General features: G+C 45.1%; 1 protein-coding gene across 12 annotated transcripts in view; it reads right to left on the reverse strand.

The window, feature by feature from the left end:
• Positions 1–1107: 1107 nt before the first annotated feature.
• Positions 1108–26642, reverse strand: part of arnt2 (aryl-hydrocarbon receptor nuclear translocator 2) — a 104148-nt gene continuing 78613 nt past the window's right edge. For all 12 annotated transcript variants that reach the window (XM_031812380.1, XM_031812378.1, XM_031812370.1 and 9 more), the window contains 5 exons: positions 25968–26070; positions 25269–25407; positions 15070–15220; positions 3901–4046; positions 1108–2647 (listed from right to left, as the gene is read on the reverse strand). In XM_031812380.1, the coding sequence (XP_031668240.1) occupies positions 2549–2647; positions 3901–4046; positions 15070–15220; positions 25269–25407; positions 25968–26070 (638 nt within the window). In that variant the 3' untranslated portion in view covers positions 1108–2548. The remainder of the gene's footprint in view (positions 2648–3900; positions 4047–15069; positions 15221–25268; positions 25408–25967; positions 26071–26642) is intronic.

The following is a 26642-nucleotide window of genomic DNA, read 5'->3' on the forward strand; positions in this document are numbered from 1 at the left end:
CAGGGACAGAACGACATATCTTTACCTTGTCAGCTTGGGGATTTGATCTAGCAACCTTATGGTTACTAGCCCAACACTCTAACTACTAGGCTACCTGCCGTTAATTGCATAACATTTTCAAAGTACATTTTTTGTGTTTTTTTGTTCCATTGGGTTACATTTATCAATGAATGTGGTTGGAATTTATCTCAAATGTTCATGTGCCCAAAAATAAAAAGACCACTTTCCAAAGGGTGTACTTTATCACGACTGTATAAGTCTGGGTGCATAACCAGACTAGTAGTACAGCTCGGCTCAGGTCACCTAGTAGCCCTAACAGAAGTGTGACAAGGTCAAGAGAGTGGCTGTATCTAACACTTGTAAAAAAAAAATCTTACTGTGTCACTTCCTTTTTCAAGTTCAGCAGTTTTTTTCATTTGTACCATTTTACCATATCTAGTCATCTCAGTGTGTTCGTGAAGGAAAGAGAAAGGAAGAGGTAGCCATTTTACTATTGAAACAGCCATTTTGATGTTCTTTCTGCAGACTCATGTCCCGTTTAGTCCACCAGATCCACCTAAAGGAAAACAGACACACACCCATCTTGTCTTGTGTGAAGTGATAGTGTGGAAAGAGTGGGACATGCCTGCGAATTCACCACACACAAGTAAGTACTCAAGCACACACACCTTCAGACTGTGAACTATGGGAGAAAGCCCAACTCAGCACCTCCCTCACGTCCACCCTGATTCCTCCCAGAAAGGAAGGGCACTCTGTTGCTACTGGCACTAGGACAGGGCCCGGGAGGACTCCAATGAATGATTGATAAACACACACATCTTCTCATGACTATATGTTTTGACAAGAAACAGAAACCTACAGTAGAGACAGACCTAACATATCCCTTGGCAAATCTAATCTTTAGACTAGATTGGAGATCGTCTCCATTACAAAAACACCGGACAAGGATGTGTCTCAAACAATGGCACACTATTACTTGTCTGGAACAATTAGAAATAAAACCTTGTTTCCTCCGTGTTCTCCGATGTTCTCCTTGCACTTTATGGTTTTGGGTTTATTATTTCTACTCTATATTCCACCACACAAAAATCTGCCCGGAAACACTTCTTTGATTAGAAGCCACATAACCAATAAACATTTATTTTCACAAGCACAAAAATGTGTTAAACAAAAATAATGGGTAACATTTACACACTTTTATACAGGTTCCTTAAACTCAATGTACAATTAAGACTAAACTAAATACCGATAGTTAAATATGTACTCACATTGCACACATTGATGACACCTACATAAACCTACACAAAAAACAACGTATACTGTGTAAAAGTAACGAGTCAACATAAAAATCACATTATTTACAAAAACATACATTTTTAGATTTTTTTTTAGCAAAAGGATTCCAGTTGTAGAATCTGTCCCATCAGTCATTAACCAGAGACACGGTACACAATCTATCATTCTGTCCCATCAGTCATTAACCAGAGACACGGTACACAATCTATCATGTAAAAGTTCCCTCGCTATAAAGTAGAATTCAGTCTCTGTTAATAATCAGAAAAGAGAATAATATAATAAAGTTATAAAGTAGAGCAGCGAGAGCCACAAGGATACACTAAACTAGTATATATACTGTACTGCGTTGCTTTGGCGGTATGGCGGTTTTTCCCTTTTTAGCAAGCTGGTGAGTTTTAGCGGTTAGCTTCGATGAAGTGCACTTAAGCATTGTAGCTTAGCGACTTTTGCCGGTGAGTGGAATCTTTATTTTGATTTTTTCTACACAGAATCCTTCTAGACTTCCGTAGGTTTTATCTAGGTGTTATGAACATCACTACATATAGGTATAATTTACAGCATAAAGCTTAATGTAATACTGAGGGAGGAGCAGCAGTGACATACTGTATGATAATATGTATCAGTACCAACATTGATCAGTGTGGTGAGTGTCTCTTGGCCTGGGGCAGTTTGGCAGAGTGGAGTGCAAAGTGGATATTGGCAGCTTAAAAGGTGCAATCTGTCATTTTTGTTCCCCCCCCAAAAAGTGCTGCCTGCCTCTGCAATTGTTTGCAAACGGAAGGGGGGGTGAGGGGGGGGGGGGTGTCTGCACAGGTGAATTTTCTAGGATTTGTATTTTTTTTTACTGCTTCTTGGCATATTTTGTAGTACTTCAAGATGCCACTAGGGGAAATGAAAGTTACAGATTGCACCTTTAAATTCACAAGCCTTTGTTAAAAGAACAGGCATCATTTAAGTGAATGAAGAAGACATTATTACAAAGGAAAAGGTCAGTACACCACTAGCAATGTACCAGTCTTCTATAGAACCAACACTCTTCTCGTAAAGGAAACAGGTATGTGTCAGAGTGTGTGTGTGTTTATGAGAGGGTGCATCTGGACATTCACTGTGTGATAGTGTGTGGGTGTGTGTGTGTGTGTGAGGTTGGGGAGCCATGAAGGAACCAGCACATTGTGTTCTATTCCTTTTCCTCTATCAGAGGGTTCTAGTGGAAGAACAGAGCAGTGTTCCATTTATAGAACGTTAAAGGGTTCTACTCGGAGAAGGGAGGGAACATGCCCAGATCAGCAAAGTCTTCAATGTTGTAGTTGGCTGTTCCTTGTGTTGGGTCTCCTGCCATCGGCAACATGTCCTACAGAGAGACAGACGGGGAGGGAGAGAGGAAAGGTCAGGATCAGGGACACAGACTTTCATGTGGAGCCATATCAGACAGCACTGTGTACACTGGGCTCAGGCCAGGGAAGGAGGAAATAAGCCATTGAAGCCCAGTGTGTCCAAGGTGACCTCTCTTCCTGCCTCTCATACACATTACTGTAGGATATTGGATCTTGGGATGGGTGTGCATGATACCTGGAAGAGTTAGTGTCTCTCTGTGTTACCTGGACCACTGCTGTCTGGAAGGGGTTAGGGTGTGTCTCTGTTACCTGGAACACCGCTGCCTGGGAGGGGTTAGGGTGTGTCTCTGTTACCTGGAACACCGCTGTCTGGAAGGGGCTTTAGGGTGTGTCTCTGTTACCTGGAACACCGCTGTCTGGAAGGGGCTGGAACACTTCTGTCTGGGAGGGATTAGGGTGTGTGTTACCTGGAACACCTCTGTCTGGGAGTGGTTAGGGTGTGTGTTACCTGGAACACCTCTGTCTGGGAAGGGTTAGGGTGTGTGTTACCTGGAACACCTGTCTGGGAGGGATTAGGGTGTGTCTCTGTTACCTGGAACACCTCTGTCTGGGAGGGATTAGGGTGTGTGTTACCTGGAACACCTCTGTCTGGGAGGGGTTAGGGTGTGTCTCTTTTACCTGGAACACCTCTGTCTGGGAGTGGATAGGGTGTGTGTTACCTGGAACACCTCTGTCTGGGAGGGGTTAGGGTGTGTGTTACCTGGAACACCTCTGTCTGGGAGGGGTTGGGGTGTGTGTTACCTGGAACACCTCTGTCTGGGAGGGATTAGGGTGTGTGTTACCTGGAACACCTCTGTCTGGGAGAGGTTAGGGCGTGTGTTACCTGGAACACCTCTGTCTGGGAGAGATTAGGGTGTGTGTTACCTGGAACACCTCTGTCTGGGAGGGATTAGGGTGTGTGTTACCTGGAACACCTCTGTCTGCGAGGCGTTAGGGTGTGTGTTACCTGGAACACCTCTGTCTGGGAGGGATTAGGGTGTGTGTTACCTGGAACACCTCTGTCTGGGAGGGATTAGGGTGTGTGTTACCTGGAACACCTCTGTCTGCGAGGGGTTAGGGCGCGTCTCTGTATAACCTGGAACACCTCTGTCTGGGAGGGGTTAGGGCGTGTCTCTGTACAACCTGGAACACCTCTGTCTGGGAGGGGTTAGGGCGTGTCTCTGTATAACCTGGAACACCTCTGTCTGGGAGGGGTTAGGGTGTGTGTTACCTGGAACACCTCTGTCTGGGAGGGGTTGGGGTGAGAGTGTGGCTCTCCTCCCTGTTGGCCATGGTGCTGGTTCTGCCATTGGGACCAGACCTCACTGGGCCGACCCTGGAACTGACCCCCACTCTGACTGCCCTCTCCTGACACATCTAGAGAGAGAGAGAGGGAGGAGAGAGAGGGAGGAGGAGAAAGAAGAGAGGTAGGAGGAGGAGGGGGGGGAGAAAGAAGAGAGGTAGGAGGAGGGGGGAGGGGGAGGAGGAGAAAGAAGAGAGGTAGGAGGAGGGAGGGAGGAGGAGAAAGAAGAGGTAGGAGGAGGGGGGAGGGAGAGGGAGGAGGAGAAAGAAGAGAGGTAGGAGGAGGGGGGGAGGGAGAGGGAGGAGGAGAAAGAAGAGAGGTAGGAGGAGAGGGAGGAGGGGAGGAGGAGAAAGAAGAGAAGGAGGAGGAGGTGGAAGGGGGAGGAGAGGGAGGAGGGAAGAGTGGGGGAGGAGGGAGAGGGAGAAAGAAGAGAGGTAGGAGGAGAGGGAGGAGGGGGGAGAGGGAGGAGGAGAGAGAGAAGGGGAGGAGGGAGAGGGAGGAGAGAGGGGGAGGAGAGAGGGGGAGGAGGGAGAGGGAGGAGGGGAGGTGGAGAAAGAAGAGAGGCAGGAGGAGGGGGAGAGGGAGGAGAGAGGGGGAGGAGGGAGAGGGAGGAGAGAGGGGGAGGAGGAGAAAGTAGAGAGGTAGGAGGAGGGAGGAGGAGGAGGAGGGAGAGGGAGGAGGGAGAGACACAGTGAGCAGTCAGCAACACATTGCGTAAGTGTGAGATGACCCTTCACCACCTTTGGTGTTCAGATAGAATACAGTCATCAATGTTCTCTGTTCCCTACAGGCCCAACACTAATAAATGTCTACATGCCAAATGGCCCACTGTCCCCTATATAGTGCTATATATAGACAGCCCTGATCAAAGTAGTCCACTATGTAGGGAATAATACATATCTCCCTCAGGGGAGGTTAGAGATGCTGTTAGGAATGTTTCTGGAGAGCTGGATGCCAGCACCAACATGAAGGTCTGCATTAATGTATATAGACATGTACTTTACACACACACACACACACACACACACACACACACACACACACACACACACACACACACACACACACACACACACACACACACACACACACACACACACCTCCCTATCCCATAAATAAAACACCTACATACCACACAGGGGAAAGTGATGCAGTAGCTAGTAAGGCTGTAAAACCAATGTTTTATCTTGCTGACGTCATAAACAGCTTTGAAGTCTTGACCTGACTAGTTAATAAATCCTTATCTGAGAGGATCAGAGGGGAGAGCCACACGCTGTTGGCTTCCTAGAGAGACATGTCATTTATCAAATACAAATCAGTGTGTTTGTGTTCCTGTACCACTAATGTAACGAGGTAGACATCTTACTCATAAATGTATTGATCTGCTGAGTGTACCCAAGGAGTCTGATATTTCACCTAGGTGTTCCTAACCAACAACACTGTGACTGTAGAAACACCATGAAGTCTAACCACTGCACAGAGACACAGACCATGAAGTGATATAACACCAGTCTAACCACTGCACAGAGACACAGACCATGAAGTGATATAACACCAGTCTAACCACTGCACAGAGACACAGACCATGAAGTGATATAACACCAGTCTATCCACTGCACAGAGACAGTCCATGAAGTGATACAACACCAGTCTAACCACTGCACAGAGACACAGACCATGAAGTGATATAACACCAATCTATCCACTGCACAGAGACACAGAACATGAAGTGATATAACACCAGTCTAACCACTGCACAGAGACACAGACCATGAAGTGATATAACACCAGTCTAACCACTGCACAGAGACAGACCATGAAGTGATATAACACCAGTCTAACCACTGCACAGAGACACAGACCATGAAGTGATACAACACCAGTCTATCCACTGCACAGAGACACAGACCATGAAGTGATACAACACCAGTCTATCCACTGCACAGAGACACAGGCCATGAAGTGATACAACACCAGTCTAACCACTGCACAGAGACAGACCATGAAGTGATACAACACCAGTCTAACCACTGCACAGAGACACAGACCATGAAGTGATATAACACCAGTCTAACCACTGCACAGAGACACAGACCATGAAGTGATATAACACCAGTCTATCCACTGCACAGAGACACAGACCATGAAGTGATACAACACCAGTCTAACCACTGCACAGAGACACAGACCATGAAGTGATATAACACCAGTCTAACCACTGCACAGAGACACAGACCATGAAGTGATATAACACCAGTCTAACCACTGCACAGAGACACAGACCATGAAGTGATATAACACCAGTCTATCCACTGCACAGAGACACAGACCATGAAGTGATATAACACCAGTCTAACCACTGCACAGAGACACAGACCATGAAGTGATATAACACCAGTCTAACCACTGCACAGAGACACAGACCATGAAGTGATATAACACCAGTCTATCCACTGCACAGAGACACAGACCATGAAGTGATATAACACCAGTCTAACCTCTGCACAGAGACACAGACCTAGCTGGGCCTCCCTATTGGGACCCTGGTACCTACAGTTGAAGTCAGAAGTTTACATACAGGTTGGAGTCATTACAAATAATTTTTCAACCACTCCATACATTTCTTGTTAACTATAGTTTTGGCAAGTCGGTTAGGACATCTACTTTGTGCATGACACAAGTCATTTTTCCAACAATTGTTTACAGACAGATTATTTCACTTATAATTCACTGTATCACAATTCCAGTGGGTCAGAAGTTTACATACACTAAGTTGACTGTGCCTTTAAACAGCTTGGAAAATTCCAGAAAATGATGTCATTGCTTTAGAAGCTTCTGATGGGCTAATTGACATCATTTCAGTCAATTGGATGTTTACCTGTGGATGCATTTCAAGGCCTACCTTCAAACTCTGTGCCTCTTTGCTTGTAGGCCTGGGTAATAAACTGAGGTATGTGGTATGATGTATTGGGGGCATGTAAGTTACATGTTCCTCCAAGATGGAATATTAAAGACAGGGAGATATCTAAGTTACATGTTCCTCCAAGATGGAATATTAAAGACAGGGAGATATCTAAGTTACATGTTCCTCCAAGATGGAATATTAAAGACAGGGAGATATCTAAGTTACATGTTCCTCCAAGATGGAATATTAAAGACAGGGAGATATCCAAATTACGTGGAAGTATGCGCGCACACAAGGACTGCTACTCGCACGTGCTCACCCACACACACACACATCTATCTATGGATGCATGCACACACACAGAGCATTGAGGAGTGGCCTGGCTGTGTCCCACTGTGATGACCTCACACACAGAGCATTGAGGAGCGACTGTGTTCCACTGTGATGACCTTACACACAGAGCATCGAGGAGCGACTGTGCCCCACTGTGATGACCTCACACACAGAGCATCGAGGAGCGGCCTGGCTGTCCCACTGTGATGACCTCACACACAGAGCATTGAGGAGCGACTGTGTTCCACTGTGATGACCTTACACACAGAGCATCGAGGAGCGACTGTGCCCCACTGTGATGACCTCACACACAGAGCATTGAGGAGCGACTGTGTCCCACTGTGATGACCTCACACAGAGCAGTGACTGTGTCCCACTGTGATGACCTCACACACAGAGCATTGAGGAGCGACTGTGTCCCACTGTGATGACCTCACACACTCTCACAAGTGAGAAACACAGCAGCAGTCGTTCCACTTCATTTCCTCTCTCCTCTCTACAGACAGACACATACTGAGCCAGACAGACACACAGGGAGACAAATACTGTCTGGTGCACTAACACACTGCATGACACCCTGTAGGGGGATGATTTCATAGCTATGAGTTCTCTCTGTGTGTGTGTGTGTGTGTGTGTATGAGTGGGGGGTCTCTCCACATTAAACAGTGGATTGATAAGCTCTACAATATATCCCCTAGCATAACTCATATCCTGCTGCTGAGAGAGATGACCATAAACACACTCCTCAGCACACGGAACCTTGACAGCTTATTGCCCTAAATAATGAGGGAGGGAGGAACACGAGCAGAAATAAAGGAGGAGAGGAACGATTAGTCAGACGAGCGGAGGGATGATTGTTTGTTTATAGAATGGAAACAAATCGGTAAATGACTGACAAAGTAAACAAACGCAACAATAAAGGGAAATGACAAAACACACAACGACAGAGGAAATGAGAAGTGCTGGGAAACAGATCGGCTGTAATTCACTTCTATTTCTTAATATCTCTCCTCACCTCTGTCTCTGCACCAAGACTAGCCCGGAGGAGAGAGAGAGACAGAAAGAGACAGAAGGACAAAGGGAGAGTATGTGTGTTAGAAGGATAGAGGACTAGTCCATTAGTGTAATGATTGTCCATTAAAAGCTCATCAGATGGTCATGGATAGACCAGACACCCATTTCCCCCAGCTGAGAGAGATTAAGAAAAAGACAGGAGAGAGAGAAAGGGTTCGAGAGAGAAAGAGGGAGGAGAGAGAAAGAGAGGACAAAGAAATAGGGAGAGAGAGACAGAGAGGATAGAGAGACAGAGAGGACAGAGGAGAGAGAGACACAGATCTATGATGCCCTGAGATGTGCCACTACTACTAATACATTCTAATACACTATTTAAATGCACAAGCTAGATGTTCTGCCCCAACAGTAAAGTATAGCCTGGACAGATTCTGAACGACTGAGGGGGAGAGATTTATGAAAGTGCTGCCGTCTGTTCTACTCCATTTTTAATGTCTCATATGTAACGACAGCAACATCTGTCATCAAAAACACTGCGTTCCCCCTGTAGCTGCTGAATATCTGCTGTGGATTCCATTCCTCTTGGTTGGACTGCAAGGCAACCCCAGCACATAGTACGTTTAACTTTGACCTTTAACCTCTACCCTATGAATGACTAGTCCAACGGAGATAGTCAGTGCACAGCCCACATGGAGAGGTTTAGGTATGTTACCAGGTTTCCTTTGTGGAGATGGTACATTGCTAAAACATGACCTCACTTTACATAACATATCCCAAAAGACAAGGACGTACACTGTACTGTCAACACTTCACTTCTAAAATCACCCTAAAGGATATGTTCACAATGTCTTCACATTCCTGTGTGTGTGTGTGTGTGTGTGTGTGTGTGTGTGTGTGTGTGTGTGTGTGTGTGTGCACAAATATGTTTGGGTAACCTGATTTGGCCTGGGATCCTCTCACCCGATCTGAAGTCATGTGATGAAAGGGGTAATGGCTGTGTGTGTGTGTGTTAAACGTGGTGGGTGTGTTAAACGCGGTGTGTGTGTGTGTTAAATGTGGTGCGTGTGTGTGTTAAACGCGGTGTGTGTGTGTGTTAAACGTGCTTTGTGTGTGTATTAAACGTGCTGTGTGTGTTAAACGTGCTGTGTGTGTGTGTTAAACGTGCTGTGTGTGTGTGTTAAACGTGCTGTGTGTGTTAAACGTGGTGCGTGTGTGTTAAATGTGGTATGTGTGTGTGTGTTAAACGTGCTGTGTGTGTGTGTTAAACGTGCTGTGTGTGTGTGTTAAACGTGCTGTGTGTGTGTGTTAAACGTGGTGCGTGTGTGTGTTAAACGTGGTATGTGTGTGTGTGTTAAACGTGCTGTGTGTGTGTGTTAAACGTGGTGTGTGTGTGTGTTAAACGTGGTATGTGTGTGTGTGTTAAACGTGCTGTGTGTGTGTGTTAAACGTGCTGTGTGTGTGTGTTAAACGTGGTGTGTGTGTGTGTTAAACGTGGTATGTGTGTGTGTGTGTTAAATGTGCTGTGTGTGTGTGTTAAACGTGCTGTGTGTGTGTGTTAAACGTGCTGTGTGTGTGTGTTAAACGTGCTGTGTGTGTGTGTTAAACGTGGTGTGTGTGTGTGTTAAACGTGGTATGTGTGTGTGTGTTAAATGTGCTGTGTGTGTGTGTTAAACGTGCTGTGTGTGTGGATGTTAAATATACGTAAAGCAGATTCAGCCAGTGAAGTGTTAAGAGGAGAGAAACATGCCGCATTAATGAAGACCCACTGCTGTCCCACAGGGATGTTGGAATATCAGACAGAATGTTAAGAGGTAAACCCCCCCCCCCCCCCCCCCCCCCCCCCCCCACACACACACACACACACACACACAGGCTATGAGGACAAGAACAGACATTTCCAATTCCTACTATTTTCAGGCTTTTTCAAGAGAACACTGTGAAAGCCTCAACATGAACCCGAGCGGCCAATCATGAAAGATACAGGCTGTCCCAGGCTTTGAATTCAACTCCTCAGAGAAGAGTCAGGTGTGCAAGTGCTTGGCAGGAACAAAGACTGCACCAAAACCTGTAGGTTAGGACCCAGGTTTGTAGGTTAGGACCTAGGTTTGTAGGTTAGGACCCAGGTTTGTAGGTTAGGACCCAGGTTTGTAGGTTAGGACCCAGGTTTGTAGGTTAGGACCCAGGTTTGTAGGTTAGGACCCAGGTTTGTAGGTTAGGACCCAGGTTTGTAGGTTAGGACCCAGGTTTGTAGGTTAGGACCCAGGTTTGTAGGTTAGGACCTAGGTTTGTAGGTTAGGACCCAGGTTTGTAGGTTAGGACCCAGGTTTGTAGGTTAGGACCCAGGTTTGTAGGTTAGGGCCCAGGTTTGTAGGTTAGGACCCAGGTTTGTAGGTTAGGACCCAGGTTTGGTTAAGTAACTTTCTCCAAATTCCCAAGGTTTCCAGAAATCCCGATTGGAATGTTCCCAGAATCAAGAGGGAATGAGCAGGAAATCCAGGAATCGTCCAACCAGGATTTCTGGAAAACTTGGGAATGTACGGAACATTTTGCAAACCTAGCAGGGTATAAACAGTACGTATGTACAGTGCCTTGCGAAACTATTCGGCCCCCTTGAACTTTGCGACCTTTTGCCACATTTCAGGCTTCAAACATAAAGATATAAAACTGTAATTTTTTGTGAAAAATCAACAACAAGTGGGACACAAACATGAAGTGGAACGACATTTATTGGATATTTCAAACTTTTTTAACAAATCAAAAACTGAAATATTGGGCGTGCAAAATTATTCAGCCCCTTTACTTTCAGTGCAGCAAACTCTCTCCAGAAGTTCAGTGAGGATCTCTGAATGATCCAATGTTGACCTAAATGACTAATGATGATAAATACAATCCACCTGTGTGTAATCAAGTCTCCGTATAAATGCACCTGCACTGTGATAGTCTCAGAGGTCCGTTAAAAGCGCAGAGAGCATCATGAAGAACAAGGAACACACCAGGCAGGTCCGAGATACTGTTGTGAAGAAGTTTAAAGCCGGATTTGGATACAAAAAGATTTCCCAAGCTTTCAACATCCCAAGGAGCACTGTGCAAGCGATAATATTGAAATGGAAGGAGTATCAGACCACTGCAAATCTACCAAGACCTGGCCGTCCCTCTAAACTTTCAGCTCATACAAGGAGAAGACTGATCAGAGATGCAGCCAAGAGGCCCATGATCACTCTGGATGAACTGCAGAGATCTACAGCTGAGGTGGGAGACTCTGTCCATAGGACAACAATCAGTCGTATATTGCACAAATCTGGCCTTTATGGAAGAGTGGCAAGAAGAAAGCCATTTCTTAAAGATATCCATAAAAAGTGTCGTTTAAAGTTTGCCACAAGCCACCTGGGAGACACACCAAACATGTGGAAGAAGGTGCTCTGGTCAGATGAAACCAAAATTGAACTTTTTGGCAACAATGCAAAACGTTATGTTTGGCGTAAAAGCAACACAGCTCATCACCCTGAACACACCATCCCCACTGTCAAACATGGTGGTGGCAGCATCATGGTTTGGGCCTGCTTTTCTTCAGCAGGGACAGGGAAGATGGTTAAAATTGATGGGAAGATGGATGGAGCCAAATACAGGACCATTCTGGAAGAAAACCTGAAGGAGTCTGCAAAAGACCTGAGACTGGGACAGAGATTTGTCTTCCAACAAGACAATGATCCAAAACATAAAGCAAAATCTACAATGGAATGGTTCAAAAATAAACATATCCAGGTGTTAGAATGGCCAAGTCAAAGTCCAGACCTGAATCCAATCGAGAATCTGTGGAAAGAACTGAAAACTGCTGTTCACAAATGCTCTCCATCCAACCTCACTGAGCTCGAGCTGTTTTGCAAGGAGGAATGGGAAAAAATTTCAGACTCTCGATGTGCAAAACTGATAGAGACATACCCCAAGCGACTTACAGCTGTAATCGCAGCAAAAGGTGGCGCTACAAAGTATTAACTTAAGGGGGCTGAATAATTTTGCACGCCCAATTTTTCAGTTTTTGATTTGTTGTTGATTCTTCACAAAAAAATACAGTTTTATATCTTTATGTTTGAAGCCTGAAATGTGGCAAAAAGTCGCAAAGTTCAAGGGGGCCGAATACTTTCGCAAGGCACTGTATATAAACAGTATATACAGTGCCTTGCGAAAGTATTCGGCCCCCTTGAACTTTGCGACCCTTTTCCACATTTCAGGCTTCAAACATAAAGATATAAAACTGTATTTTTTGTGAAGAATCAACAACAAGTGGGACACAAACATGAAGTGGAACGACATTTATTGGATATTTCAATTTTTTTTAACAAATCAAAAACTGAAATATTGGGCGTGCAAAATTATTCAGCCCCTTTACTTTCAGTGCAGCATACTCTCTCCAGAAGTTCAGTGAGGATCTCTGAATGATCCAATGTTGACCTAAATGACTAATGATGATAAATACAATCCACCTGTGTGTAATCAAGTCTCCATATAAATGCACCTGCACTGTGATAGTCTCAGAGGTCCGTTAAAAGCGCAGAGAGCATCATGAAGAACAAGGAACAAACCAGGCAGGTCCGAGATACTGTTGTGAAGAAGTTTAAAGCCGGATTTGGTTACAAAATGATTTCCCAAGCTTTAAACATCCCAAGGAGCACTGTGCAAGCGATAATATTGAAATGGAAGGAGTATCAGACCACTGCAAATCTACCAAGACCTGGCCGTCCCTCTAAACTTTCAGCTCATACAAGGAGAAGACTGATCAGAGATGCAGCCAAGAGGCCCATGATCACTCTGGATGAACTGCAGAGATCTACAGCTGAGGTGGGAGACTCTGTCCATAGGACAACAATCAGTCGTATATTGCACAAATCTGGCCTTTATGGAAGAGTGGCAAGAAGAAAGCCATTTCTTAAAGATATCAATAAAAAGTGTTGTTTAAAGTTTGCAACAAGCCACCTGGGAGACACACCAAACATGTGGAAGAAGGTGCTCTGGTCAGATGAAACCAAAATTGAACTTTTTGGCAACAATGCAAAACGTTATGTTTGGCGTAAAAGCAACACAACTCATCACCCTGAACACACCATCCCCACTGTCAAACATGGTGGTGGCAGCAGCATGGTTTGGGCCTGCTTTTCTTCAGCAGGGACAGGGAAGATGGTTAAAATTGATGGGAAGATGGATGGAGCCAAATACAGGACCATTCTGGAAGAAAACCTGATGGAGTCTGCAAAAGACCTGAGACTGGGACGGAGATTTGTCTTCCAACAAGACAATGATCCAAAACATAAAGCAAAATCTACAATGGAATGGTTCAAAAATAAACATATCCAGGTGTTAGAATGGCCAAGTCAAAGTCCAGACCTGAATCCAATCGAGAATCTGTGGAAAGAACTGAAAACTGCTGTTCACAAATGCTCTCCATCCAACCTCACTGAGCTCGAGCTGTTTTGCAAGGAGGAATGGGAAAAATGTTCAGTCTCTCGATGTGCAAAACTGATAGAGACATACCCCAAGCGACTTACAGCTGTAATCGCAGCAAAAGGTGGCGCTACAAAGTATTAACTTAAGGGGGCTGAATAATTTTGCACACCCAATTTTTCAGTTTTTGATTTGTTAAAAAAGTTTGAAATATCCAATAAATGTTGTTCCACTTCATGATTGTGTCCCGCTTGTTGTTGATTCTTCACAAAAAAATACAGTTTTATATCTTTATGTTTGAAGCCTGAAATGTGGTAAAAGGTCGCAAAGTTCAAGGGGGCCGAATACTTTCGCAAGGCACTGTATATATATATAAACAGCATTTAAAAAGTTTGGGGTCATTTAGAAATATATTTGTTTTTGAAAGAAAAGCAATTTTTTTGTCCATTAAAATAACATCAAGTTGATCAGAAATACAGTGTCAACATTGTTAATGTTATAAATGACTTTTGTAGCTGGAAACGGCTGATTTTTAATGGAATATCTACATAGACCTACAGAGGCCCATTATCAGCAACCATCACTCCTGTGTTCCAATGCCACGTTGTGTTAGCTAATACAAGTTTATCATTTTAAAAGGCTAATTGATCATTAGAAAACCCTTTTGCAATTATGTTAACACAGCTAATAACTGTTGTCCTGATATAAGAAGCAATAAAACTAGCCTTCTTTAGACTAGTTGAATATCTGGAGCAACAACATTAGTGGGTTCAATTACAGGCTCAAAATTGCCAGAAACAAAGAACTTTCTTCTGAAACGTGTCAGTCTATTCTTGTTCTGTGAAATGACGGCTATTCCATGTGAGAAATTGCCAAGGAACTGAAGATCTTGTACAACGCTGTGTACTACTCCCTTCACATAACAGCGAAAACTGTCTCTAACCAGAATAGAAAGAGGAGTGGGAGTCCCCGGTACACAACATAGCAAGAGGACAAGTACATTAGTGTGTCTAGTTTGAGAAACAAACGCCTCACAAGTTCTCAACTGGCAGCTTCATTAAATAGTACCCACAAAACCCCAGTCTCAACGTCAACAGTGAAGAGGCAACTCCGTGACGCTGGCCTTCTAGGCAGAGTTCCTCTGTGTCTGTGTTCTTTTGACCATCTTAATCTTTTCTTTTTATTGGCCAGTCAGATATGGCTTTTTCTTTGCAACTCTGCCTAGAAAGCCAGCATTCCAGAGTATGTACACACACACACACACACACACACACACACACACACACACACACACACACACACACACACCCTTTGATGTTATCACTGATCAAACATGATTGGATAAATCCTGGAAGAGAATGAGACAAACATCTTTTTGATGGAATGCTTTGATGTGATTGGCTGGTGCTTACCGAACGCCGTGCTCCGGTTGGCCAGTCCAGAGTAGGCATTGCCGCTGGGCGATGAGGTGGCAGGGGAGGACAGGGGGCTATAGGAAGATGGGTCTCCTTGGTAACTGTGGCCGGAGCCTATCCCAAACGGACTGGACTGGGCCTTAGTGGACTGGATAGAGAGAGAGAGAGAAGGAAAAAGAGTTGAGTGTGTGTGTTGTACTAGACTAGCAAAGAGACGTGTGTGTTGTACTAGACTAGCAGAGAGACGTGTGTGTTTTACTAGACTAGCAGAGAGACGTGTGTGTTGTACTAGACTAACAGAGAGACGTGTGTGTTTTACTAGACTAGCAGAGAGACGTGTGTGTTTTACTAGACTAGCAGAGAGACGTGTGTGTTTTACTAGACTAGCAGAGAGACGTGTGTGTTTTACTAGACTAGCAGAGAGACTTGTGTTTTACTAGACTAGCAGAAAGACTTGTGTTTTACTAGACTAGCAGAGAGACGTGTGTGTTTTACTAGACTAGCAGAGAGACTTGTGTTTTACTAGACTAGCAGAGACGTGTGTGTTGTACTAGAGTAGCAGAGAGACGTGTGTGTTGTACTAGACTAGCAGAGAGACGTGTGTGTTTTACTAGACTAGCAGAGAGATGTGTGTTGTACTAGACTAGCAGAGAGACGTGTGTGTTGTACTAGACTAACAGAAAGACGTGTGTGTTGTACTAGACTAACAGAGAGACGTGTGTGTTGTACTAGACTAGCAGAGAGACGTGTGTGTTTTACTAGACTAGCAGAGAGATGTGTGTGTTGTACTAGACTAGCAGAGAGACGTGTGTGTTGTACTAGACTAACAGAGAGACGTGTGTGTTGTACTAGACTAGCAGAGAGACGTGTGTGTTTTACTAGACTAGCAGAGAGACGTGTGTGTTTTACTAGACTAGCAGAGAGACGTGTGTGTTTTACTAGACTAGCAGAGAGACGTGTGTGTTTTACTAGACTAGCAGAGAGACGTGTGTGTTGTACTAGACTAGCAGAGAGACGTGTGTGTTTTACTAGACTAGCAGAGAGACGTGTGTGTTTTACTAGACTAGCAGAGAGACGTGTGTGTTTTACTAGACTAGCAGAGAGACGTGTGTGTTGTACTAGACTAACAGAGAGACGTGTGTGTTGTACTAGACTAGCAGAGAGACGTGTGTGTTTTACTAGACTAGCAGAGAGACGTGTGTGTTGTACTAGACTAGCAGAGGGACGTGTGTGTTGTACTAGACTAGCAGAGACGTGTGTGTTGTACTAGACTAGCAGAGAGACGTGTGTGTTGTACTAGACTAACAGAGAGACGTGTGTGTTTTACTAGACTAGCAGAGAGACGTGTGTGTTGTACTAGACTAGCAGAGAGACGTGTGTGTTGTACTAGACTAGCAGAGAGACGTGTGTGTTTTACTAGACTAGCAGAGAGACGTGTGTGTTGTACTAGACTAGCAGAGAGACGTGTGTGTTGTACTAGACTAGCAGAGAGACGTGTGTGTTTTACTAGACTAGCAGAGACGTGTGTGTTTTACTAGACTAGCAGAGAGACGTGTGTGTTGTACTAGACTAACAGAGAGACGTGTGTGTTGTACTAGACTAGCAGAGAGACGTGTGTGTTTTACTAGACTAGCAGAGAGACGTGTGTGTTGTACTAGACTAGCAGAGAGACGTGTGTGTTGTACTAGACTAGCAGAGGGACGTGTGTGTTGTACTAGACTAGCAGAGACGTGTGTGTTGTACTAGACTAGCAGAGAGACGTGTGTGTTGTACTAGACTAACAGAGAGACGTGTGTGTTGTACTAGACTAGCAGAGAGACGTGTGTGTTTTACTAGACTAGCAGAGAGACGTGTGTGTTGTACTAGACTAACAGAGAGACGTGTGCGTTGCACTAGACTAGCAGAGACGTGTGTGTTTTACTAGACTAGCAGAGACGTGTGTGTTTTACTAGACTAGCAGAGACGTGTGTGTTGTACTAGACTAGCAGAGAGACGTGTGTGTTGTACTAGACTAGCAGAGACGTGTGTGTTTTACTAGACTAGCAGAGAGACGTGTGTGTTGTACTAGACTAGCAGAGACGTGTGTGTTTTACTAGACTAGCAGAGAGACGTGTGTGTTGTACTAGACTAGCAGAGACGTGTGTGTTTTACTAGACTAGCAGAGAGACGTGTGTGTTTTACTAGACTAGCAGAGAGACGTGTGTGTTTTACTAGACTAGCAGAGAGACGTGTGTGTTGTACTAGACTAGCAGAGAGACGTGTGTGTTTTACTAGACTAGCAGAGAGACGTGTGTGTTGTACTAGACTAGCAGAGAGACGTGTGTGTTTTACTAGACTAGCAGAGAGACGTGTGTGTTTTACTAGACTAGCAGAGAGACGTGTGTGTTTTACTAGACTAGCAGAGAGACGTGTGTGTTTTACTAGACTAGCAGAGAGACGTGTGTGTTGTACTAGACTAGCAGAGAGACGTGTGTGTTTTACTAGACTAGCAGAGAGACGTGTGTGTTTTACTAGACTAGCAGAGAGACGTGTGTGTTTTACTAGACTAGCAGAGAGACGTGTGTGTTGTACTAGACTAACAGAGAGACGTGTGTGTTGTACTAGACTAGCAGAGAGACGTGTGTGTTTTACTAGACTAGCAGAGAGACGTGTGTGTTGTACTAGACTAGCAGAGGGACGTGTGTGTTGTACTAGACTAGCAGAGACGTGTGTGTTGTACTAGACTAGCAGAGAGACGTGTGTGTTGTACTAGACTAACAGAGAGACGTGTGTGTTTTACTAGACTAGCAGAGAGACGTGTGTGTTGTACTAGACTAGCAGAGAGACGTGTGTGTTGTACTAGACTAGCAGAGAGACGTGTGTGTTTTACTAGACTAGCAGAGAGACGTGTGTGTTGTACTAGACTAGCAGAGAGACGTGTGTGTTGTACTAGACTAGCAGAGAGACGTGTGTGTTTTACTAGACTAGCAGAGACGTGTGTGTTTTACTAGACTAGCAGAGAGACGTGTGTGTTGTACTAGACTAACAGAGAGACGTGTGTGTTGTACTAGACTAGCAGAGAGACGTGTGTGTTTTACTAGACTAGCAGAGAGACGTGTGTGTTGTACTAGACTAGCAGAGAGACGTGTGTGTTGTACTAGACTAGCAGAGGGACGTGTGTGTTGTACTAGACTAGCAGAGACGTGTGTGTTGTACTAGACTAGCAGAGAGACGTGTGTGTTGTACTAGACTAACAGAGAGACGTGTGTGTTGTACTAGACTAGCAGAGAGACGTGTGTGTTTTACTAGACTAGCAGAGAGACGTGTGTGTTGTACTAGACTAACAGAGAGACGTGTGCGTTGCACTAGACTAGCAGAGACGTGTGTGTTTTACTAGACTAGCAGAGACGTGTGTGTTGTACTAGACTAGCAGAGACGTGTGTGTTTTACTAGACTAGCAGAGAGACGTGTGTGTTTTACTAGACTAGCAGAGAGACGTGTGTGTTTTACTAGACTAGCAGAGAGACGTGTGTGTTGTACTAGACTAGCAGAGAGACGTGTGTGTTTTACTAGACTAGCAGAGAGACGTGTGTGTTGTACTAGACTAGCAGAGAGACGTGTGTGTTTTACTAGACTAGCAGAGAGACGTGTGTGTTTTACTAGACTAGCAGAGAGACGTGTGTGTTTTACTAGACTAGCAGAGAGACGTGTGTGTTTTACTAGACTAGCAGAGAGACGTGTGTGTTGTACTAGACTAGCAGAGAGACGTGTGTGTTTTACTAGACTAGCAGAGAGACGTGTGTGTTTTACTAGACTAGCAGAGAGACGTGTGTGTTTTACTAGACTAGCAGAGAGACGTGTGTGTTGTACTAGACTAACAGAGAGACGTGTGTGTTGTACTAGACTAGCAGAGAGACGTGTGTGTTTTACTAGACTAGCAGAGAGACGTGTGTGTTGTACTAGACTAGCAGAGGGACGTGTGTGTTGTACTAGACTAGCAGAGACGTGTGTGTTGTACTAGACTAGCAGAGAGACGTGTGTGTTGTACTAGACTAACAGAGAGACGTGTGTGTTTTACTAGACTAGCAGAGAGACGTGTGTGTTGTACTAGACTAGCAGAGAGACGTGTGTGTTGTACTAGACTAGCAGAGAGACGTGTGTGTTTTACTAGACTAGCAGAGAGACGTGTGTGTTGTACTAGACTAGCAGAGAGACGTGTGTGTTGTACTAGACTAGCAGAGAGACGTGTGTGTTTTACTAGACTAGCAGAGACGTGTGTGTTTTACTAGACTAGCAGAGAGACGTGTGTGTTGTACTAGACTAACAGAGAGACGTGTGTGTTGTACTAGACTAGCAGAGAGACGTGTGTGTTTTACTAGACTAGCAGAGAGACGTGTGTGTTGTACTAGACTAGCAGAGAGACGTGTGTGTTGTACTAGACTAGCAGAGGGACGTGTGTGTTGTACTAGACTAGCAGAGACGTGTGTGTTGTACTAGACTAGCAGAGAGACGTGTGTGTTGTACTAGACTAACAGAGAGACGTGTGTGTTGTACTAGACTAGCAGAGAGACGTGTGTGTTTTACTAGACTAGCAGAGAGACGTGTGTGTTGTACTAGACTAACAGAGAGACGTGTGCGTTGCACTAGACTAGCAGAGACGTGTGTGTTTTACTAGACTAGCAGAGACGTGTGTGTTTTACTAGACTAGCAGAGACGTGTGTGTTGTACTAGACTAGCAGAGAGACGTGTGTGTTGTACTAGACTAGCAGAGACGTGTGTGTTTTACTAGACTAGCAGAGAGACGTGTGTGTTGTACTAGACTAGCAGAGACGTGTGTGTTTTACTAGACTAGCAGAGAGACGTGTGTGTTGTACTAGACTAGCAGAGACGTGTGTGTTTTACTAGACTAGCAGAGAGACGTGTGTGTTTTACTAGACTAGCAGAGAGACGTGTGTGTTTTACTAGACTAGCAGAGAGACGTGTGTGTTGTACTAGACTAGCAGAGAGACGTGTGTCTTTTACTAGACTAGCAGAGAGACGTGTGTGTTGTACTAGACTAGCAGAGACGTGTGTGTTTTACTAGACTAGCAGAGACGTGTGTGTTGTACTAGACTAGCAGAGAGACGTGTGTGTTGTACTAGACTAGCAGAGAGACGTGTGTGTTTTACTAGACTAGCAGAGAGACGTGTGTGTTTTACTAGACTAGCAGAGAGACGTGTGTGTTTTACTAGACTAGCAGAGAGACGTGTGTGTTGTACTAGACTAGCAGAGAGACGTGTGTGTTTTACTAGACTAGCAGAGAGACGTGTGTGTTTTACTAGACTAGCAGAGAGACGTGTGTGTTTTACTAGACTAGCAGAGAGACGTGTGTGTTTTACTACACTAGCAGAGAGACGTGTGTGTTGTACTAGACTAACAGAGAGACGTGTGTGTTGTACTAGACTAGCAGAGAGACGTGTGTGTTTTACTAGACTAGCAGAGAGACGTGTGTGTTGTACTAGACTAGCAGAGAGACGTGTGTGTTGTACTAGACTAGCAGAGGGACGTGTGTGTTGTACTAGACTAGCAGAGACGTGTGTGTTGTACTAGACTAGCAGAGAGACGTGTGTGTTGTACTAGACTAACAGAGAGACGTGTGTGTTGTACTAGACTAGCAGAGAGACGTGTGTGTTTTACTAGACTAGCAGAGAGACGTGTGTGTTGTACTAGACTAACAGAGAGACGTGTGTGTTGTACTAGACTAGCAGAGACGTGTGTGTTTTACTAGACTAGCAGAGACGTGTGTGTTTTACTAGACTAGCAGAGACGTGTGTGTTGTACTAGACTAGCAGAGACGTGTGTGTTTTACTAGACTAGCAGAGACGTGTGTGTTGTACTAGACTAGCAGAGACGTGTGTGTTTTACTAGACTAGCAGAGAGACGTGTGTGTTGTACTAGACTAGCAGAGACGTGTGTGTTTTACTAGACTAGCAGAGAGACGTGTGTGTTTTACTAGACTAGCAGAGAGACGTGTGTGTTTTACTAGACTAGCAGAGAGACGTGTGTGTTTTACTAGACTAACAGAGAGACGTGTGTGTTTTACTAGACTAGCAGAGAGACGTGTGTGTTTTACTAGACTAGCAGAGAGACGTGTGTGTTGTACTAGACTAGCAGAGAGACGTGTGTGTTTTACTAGACTAGCAGAGAGACGTGTGTGTTGTACTAGACTAACAGAGAGACGTGTGCGTTGCACTAGACTAGCAGAGACGTGTGTGTTTTACTAGACTAGCAGAGACGTGTGTGTTTTACTAGACTAGCAGAGACGTGTGTGTTGTACTAGACTAGCAGAGAGACGTGTGTGTTGTACTAGACTAGCAGAGACGTGTGTGTTTTACTAGACTAGCAGAGAGACGTGTGTGTTGTACTAGACTAGCAGAGAGACGTGTGTGTTGTACTAGACTAGCAGAGAGACGTGTGTGTTGTACTAGACTAGCAGAGAGACGTGTGTGTTGTACTAGACTAGCAGAGAGACGTGTGTGTTGTACTAGACTAACAGAGAGACGTGTGTGTTGTACTAGACTAGCAGAGAGACGTGTGTGTTGTACTAGACTAGCAGAGAGACGTGTGTGTTGTACTAGACTAGCAGAGAGACGTGTGTGTTGTACTAGACTAACAGAGAGACGTGTGTGTTTTACTAGACTAGCAGAGACGTGTGTGTTTTACTAGACTAGCAGAGAGACGTGTGTGTTGTACTAGACTAGCAGAGACGTGTGTGTTTTACTAGACTAGCAGAGAGACGTGTGTGTTTTACTAGACTAGCAGAGAGACGTGTGTGTTTTACTAGACTAGCAGAGAGACGTGTGTGTTGTACTAGACTAGCAGAGAGACGTGTGTGTTTTACTAGACTAGCAGAGAGACGTGTGTGTTGTACTAGACTAGCAGAGAGACGTGTGTGTTTTACTAGACTAGCAGAGACGTGTGTGTTGTACTAGACTAGCAGAGAGACGTGTGTGTTGTACTAGACTAGCAGAGAGACGTGTGTGTTTTACTAGACTAGCAGAGAGACGTGTGTGTTTTACTAGACTAGCAGAGAGACGTGTGTGTTTTACTAGACTAGCAGAGAGACGTGTGTGTTGTACTAGACTAGCAGAGAGACGTGTGTGTTTACTAGACTAGCAGAGAGACGTGTGTGTTTTACTAGACTAGCAGAGAGACGTGTGTGTTTTACTAGACTAGCAGAGAGACGTGTGTGTTGTACTAGACTAGCAGAGAGACGTGTGTGTTGTACTAGACTAGCAGAGAGACGTGTGTGTTTTACTAGACTAGCAGAGAGACGTGTGTGTTTTACTAGACTAGCAGAGAGACGTGTGTGTTTTACTAGACTAGCAGAGAGACGTGTGTGTTGTACTAGACTAGCAGAGAGACGTGTGTGTTTTACTAGACTAGCAGAGAGACGTGTGTGTTTTACTAGACTAGCAGAGAGACGTGTGTGTTTTACTAGACTAGCAGAGAGACGTGTGTGTTTTACTACACTAGCAGAGAGACGTGTGTGTTGTACTAGACTAACAGAGAGACGTGTGTGTTGTACTAGACTAGCAGAGAGACGTGTGTGTTTTACTAGACTAGCAGAGAGACGTGTGTGTTGTACTAGACTAGCAGAGAGACGTGTGTGTTGTACTAGACTAGCAGAGGGACGTGTGTGTTGTACTAGACTAGCAGAGACGTGTGTGTTGTACTAGACTAGCAGAGAGACGTGTGTGTTGTACTAGACTAACAGAGAGACGTGTGTGTTGTACTAGACTAGCAGAGAGACGTGTGTGTTTTACTAGACTAGCAGAGAGACGTGTGTGTTGTACTAGACTAACAGAGAGACGTGTGTGTTGTACTAGACTAGCAGAGACGTGTGTGTTTTACTAGACTAGCAGAGACGTGTGTGTTTTACTAGACTAGCAGAGACGTGTGTGTTGTACTAGACTAGCAGAGACGTGTGTGTTTTACTAGACTAGCAGAGACGTGTGTGTTGTACTAGACTAGCAGAGACGTGTGTGTTTTACTAGACTAGCAGAGAGACGTGTGTGTTGTACTAGACTAGCAGAGACGTGTGTGTTTTACTAGACTAGCAGAGAGACGTGTGTGTTTTACTAGACTAGCAGAGAGACGTGTGTGTTTTACTAGACTAGCAGAGAGACGTGTGTGTTTTACTAGACTAACAGAGAGACGTGTGTGTTTTACTAGACTAGCAGAGAGACGTGTGTGTTTTACTAGACTAGCAGAGAGACGTGTGTGTTTTACTAGACTAGCAGAGAGATGTGTGTGTTTTACTAGACTAGCAGAGAGACATGTGTGTTTTACTAGACTAGCAGAGAGACGTGTCTGTTGTACTAGACTAGCAGAGAGACATGTGTGTTTTACTAGACTAGCAGAGAGACATGTGTGTTTTACTAGACTAGCAGAGAGACGTGTGTGTTTTACTAGACTAGCAGAGAGACATGTGTGTTTTACTAGACTAGCAGAGAGATGTGTGTGTTTTACTAGACTAGCAGAGAGACATGTGTGTTTTACTAGACTAGCAGAGAGACGTGTCTGTTGTACTAGACTAGCAGAGAGACATGTGTGTTTTACTAGACTAGCAGAGAGACATGTGTGTTTTACTAGACTAGCAGAGAGACGTGTGTGTGTCTGTGTGTTACTGGTGTAGGTTGAGAAGACAAATGAGCCTACTAAACACCATATGCTCAACACACACGCATGTCGTGTGGTCCGATATGCAGATCAGAGAAAACACACCCACCCACCCACCCACACACACACACACACACCATTACCAGTCTCTGCTGATGAGATTCACTGAAGCGAGGAGAAAGAGAGAGAGAATCTGCATAGCGACCACTGAAACGCATTAGAAATGCTAATGATGCTATTGGTTAGCAGTAGAGGATTCCTGTTGTCAACCAAAGCAGAGGTGCCTACATTCTGTAGTAGCTATGGGAGTAGTCAGTGTGTGATCAGTGTGTCGTCTGCCTGACTAGAAAACACCTACAACACCTAGGCATTAGATCTGGAATGGAACCAAGTCTGGAGTGATTCTACAGATATTTATACAGTTTCAGATTTCTGGATTCTGTCTGACTCTACTCACAACACAAATCATCTCTGCTACATGTTCAGGTCTGTGTGAGAGACCTGGCTTGAGAAGGTAGGGTCTGTTGTTAGTCCTGTGTGTGAGAGACCTGGCCTGAGAAGGTAGGGTATGTTGTTAGTCCTGTGTGTGTGAGAGACCTGGCCTGAGAAGGTAGGGTCTGTTGTTAGTCCTGTGTGTGAGAGACCTGGCCTGAGAAGGTAGGTCTGTTGTTAGTCCTGTGTGTGTGAGAGACCTGGCCTGAGAAGGTAGGGTCTGTTGTTAGTCCTGTGTGTGAGAGACCTGGCCTGAGAAGGTAGGGTATGTTGTTAGTCCTGTGTGTGAGAGACCTGGCCTGAGAAGGTAGGGTCTGTTGTTAGTCCTGTGTGTGAGAGACCTGGCCTGAGAAGGTAGGGTATGTTGTTAGTCCTGTGTGTGAGAGACCTGGCCTGAGAAGGTAGGGTATGTTGTTAGTCCTGTATGTGAGAGACCTGGCCTGAGAAGGTAGGTCTGTTGTTAGTCCTGTGTGTGAGAGACCTGGCCTGAGAAGGTAGGTTTGTTGTTAGTCCTGTGTGTGAGAGACCTGGCCTGAGAAGGTAGGGTCTGTTGTTAGTCCTGTGTGTGAGAGACCTGGCCTGAGAAGGTAGGTCTGTTGTTAGTCCTGTGTGTGAGAGACCTGGCCTGAGAAGGTAGGGTCTGTTGTTAGTCCTGTGTGTGAGAGACCTGGCCTGAGAAGGTAGGTCTGTTGTTAGTCCTGTGTGTGAGAGACCTGGCCTGAGAAGGTAGGGTCTGTTGTTAGTCCTGTGTGTGAGAGACCAGGCCTGAGAAGGTAGGTCTGTTGTTAGTCCTGTGTGTGAGAGACCTGGCCTGAGAAGGTAGGGTCTGTTGTTAGTCCTGTGTGTGAGAGACCTGGCCTGAGAAGGTAGGTCTGTTGTTAGTCCTGTGTGTGAGAGACCAGGCCTGAGAAGGTAGGTCTGTTGTTAGTCCTGTGTGTGAGAGACCTGGCCTGAGAAGGTAGGGTCTGTTGTTAGTCCTGTGTGTGAGAGACCTGGCCTGAGAAGGTAGGGTTTGTTGTTAGTTAGTCCTGTGTGTGTGTGTGTGTGTGTGTGTGTGTGTGTACCTGGCCAGAGAATGGGGGTCTGTTGCCAGTCCAGGCCACCTGTCCTGGGTTGAGCTGTCTGGAGATCTGAGCTAGGTTCTGATTGGACGATCCCGACGGCTGGATATCGTTCACCCCCGGGACATGGATCACTGAGGAGCTGTGTAAAACACACAGACAGACAGCATTCCAAGTAAATGTGTGACATGAGAGCCTTTATATAGACCCCATGCAGACGGTCATATTTAGTTTATACTTTAACAACACATTTAACTGTTCACATCTGTCAACTCTAGTCTGCTCAGTTGTTTAACCATCACCTGAGGCCCTGTCTTTCCTCACGGCTTTCAACTTTAAACACACACGCTAATGTGCATGCATGCACGTACACACAGACCCACAGAGACCCACACACAACCCACAGAGACCCACACACAACCCACAGAGACCCACACACAACCCACAGAGACCCACACACAACCCACAGAGACCCACACACAACCCACAGAGACCCACACACAAGCCACAGAGACCCACACACAACCCAGAGACCCACACACAACCCAGAGACCCACACACAACCCACAGAGACCCACACACAACCCACAGAGACCCACACACAACCCAGAGACCCACACACAACCCACAGAGACCCACACACAACCCACTGAGACCCACACAGACCCACAGAGACTCACACAGACACACAGAGAGGTGTACCTGAAGCTCTTGGCAGAGTGTCCGGGCTGGAAGGGAGAGTTCTGGGAGTAGAGCTGCTGACCTCCCGCTGTAGACGAAGGAACCATCATCTTCTTCTCACCAGCTGGAACCACACAATACACACACCGTTTATAGAGAGATATATAGAGGGAGAGAGACAATACACACACCGTTTATAGAGAGATATATAGAGGGAGAGACACAATACACACACCGTTTATAGAGATATATAGAGGGAGAGAGACAATACACACACCGTTTATAGAGATATATAGAGGGAGAGACAATACACACGCCGTTTATAGAGAGATATATAGAGGGAGAGACACAATACACACACCGTTTATAGAGAGAGATGTATAGAGGGAGACACAATACACACACCGTTTATAGAGAGATATATAGAGGGAGAGACAATACGCACACCGTTTATAGAGAGATATATAGAGGGAGAGACACAATACACACACCGTTTATAGAGATATAGAGGGAGAGACACAATACACACACCGCTTATAGAGCTATATAGAGGGAGAGACACAATACACACACCGTTTATAGAGAGAGATATAGAGGGAGAGACAATACACACACCGCTTATAGAGATATATAGAGGGAGACAATACACACACCGTTTATAGAGATATATAGAGGGAGAGACAATACACACACCGC

Source organism: Oncorhynchus kisutch, unplaced genomic scaffold, assembly GCF_002021735.2.
Source record: "Oncorhynchus kisutch isolate 150728-3 unplaced genomic scaffold, Okis_V2 Okis03b-Okis08b_hom, whole genome shotgun sequence".
Taxonomy (NCBI): domain Eukaryota; kingdom Metazoa; phylum Chordata; class Actinopteri; order Salmoniformes; family Salmonidae; genus Oncorhynchus; species Oncorhynchus kisutch.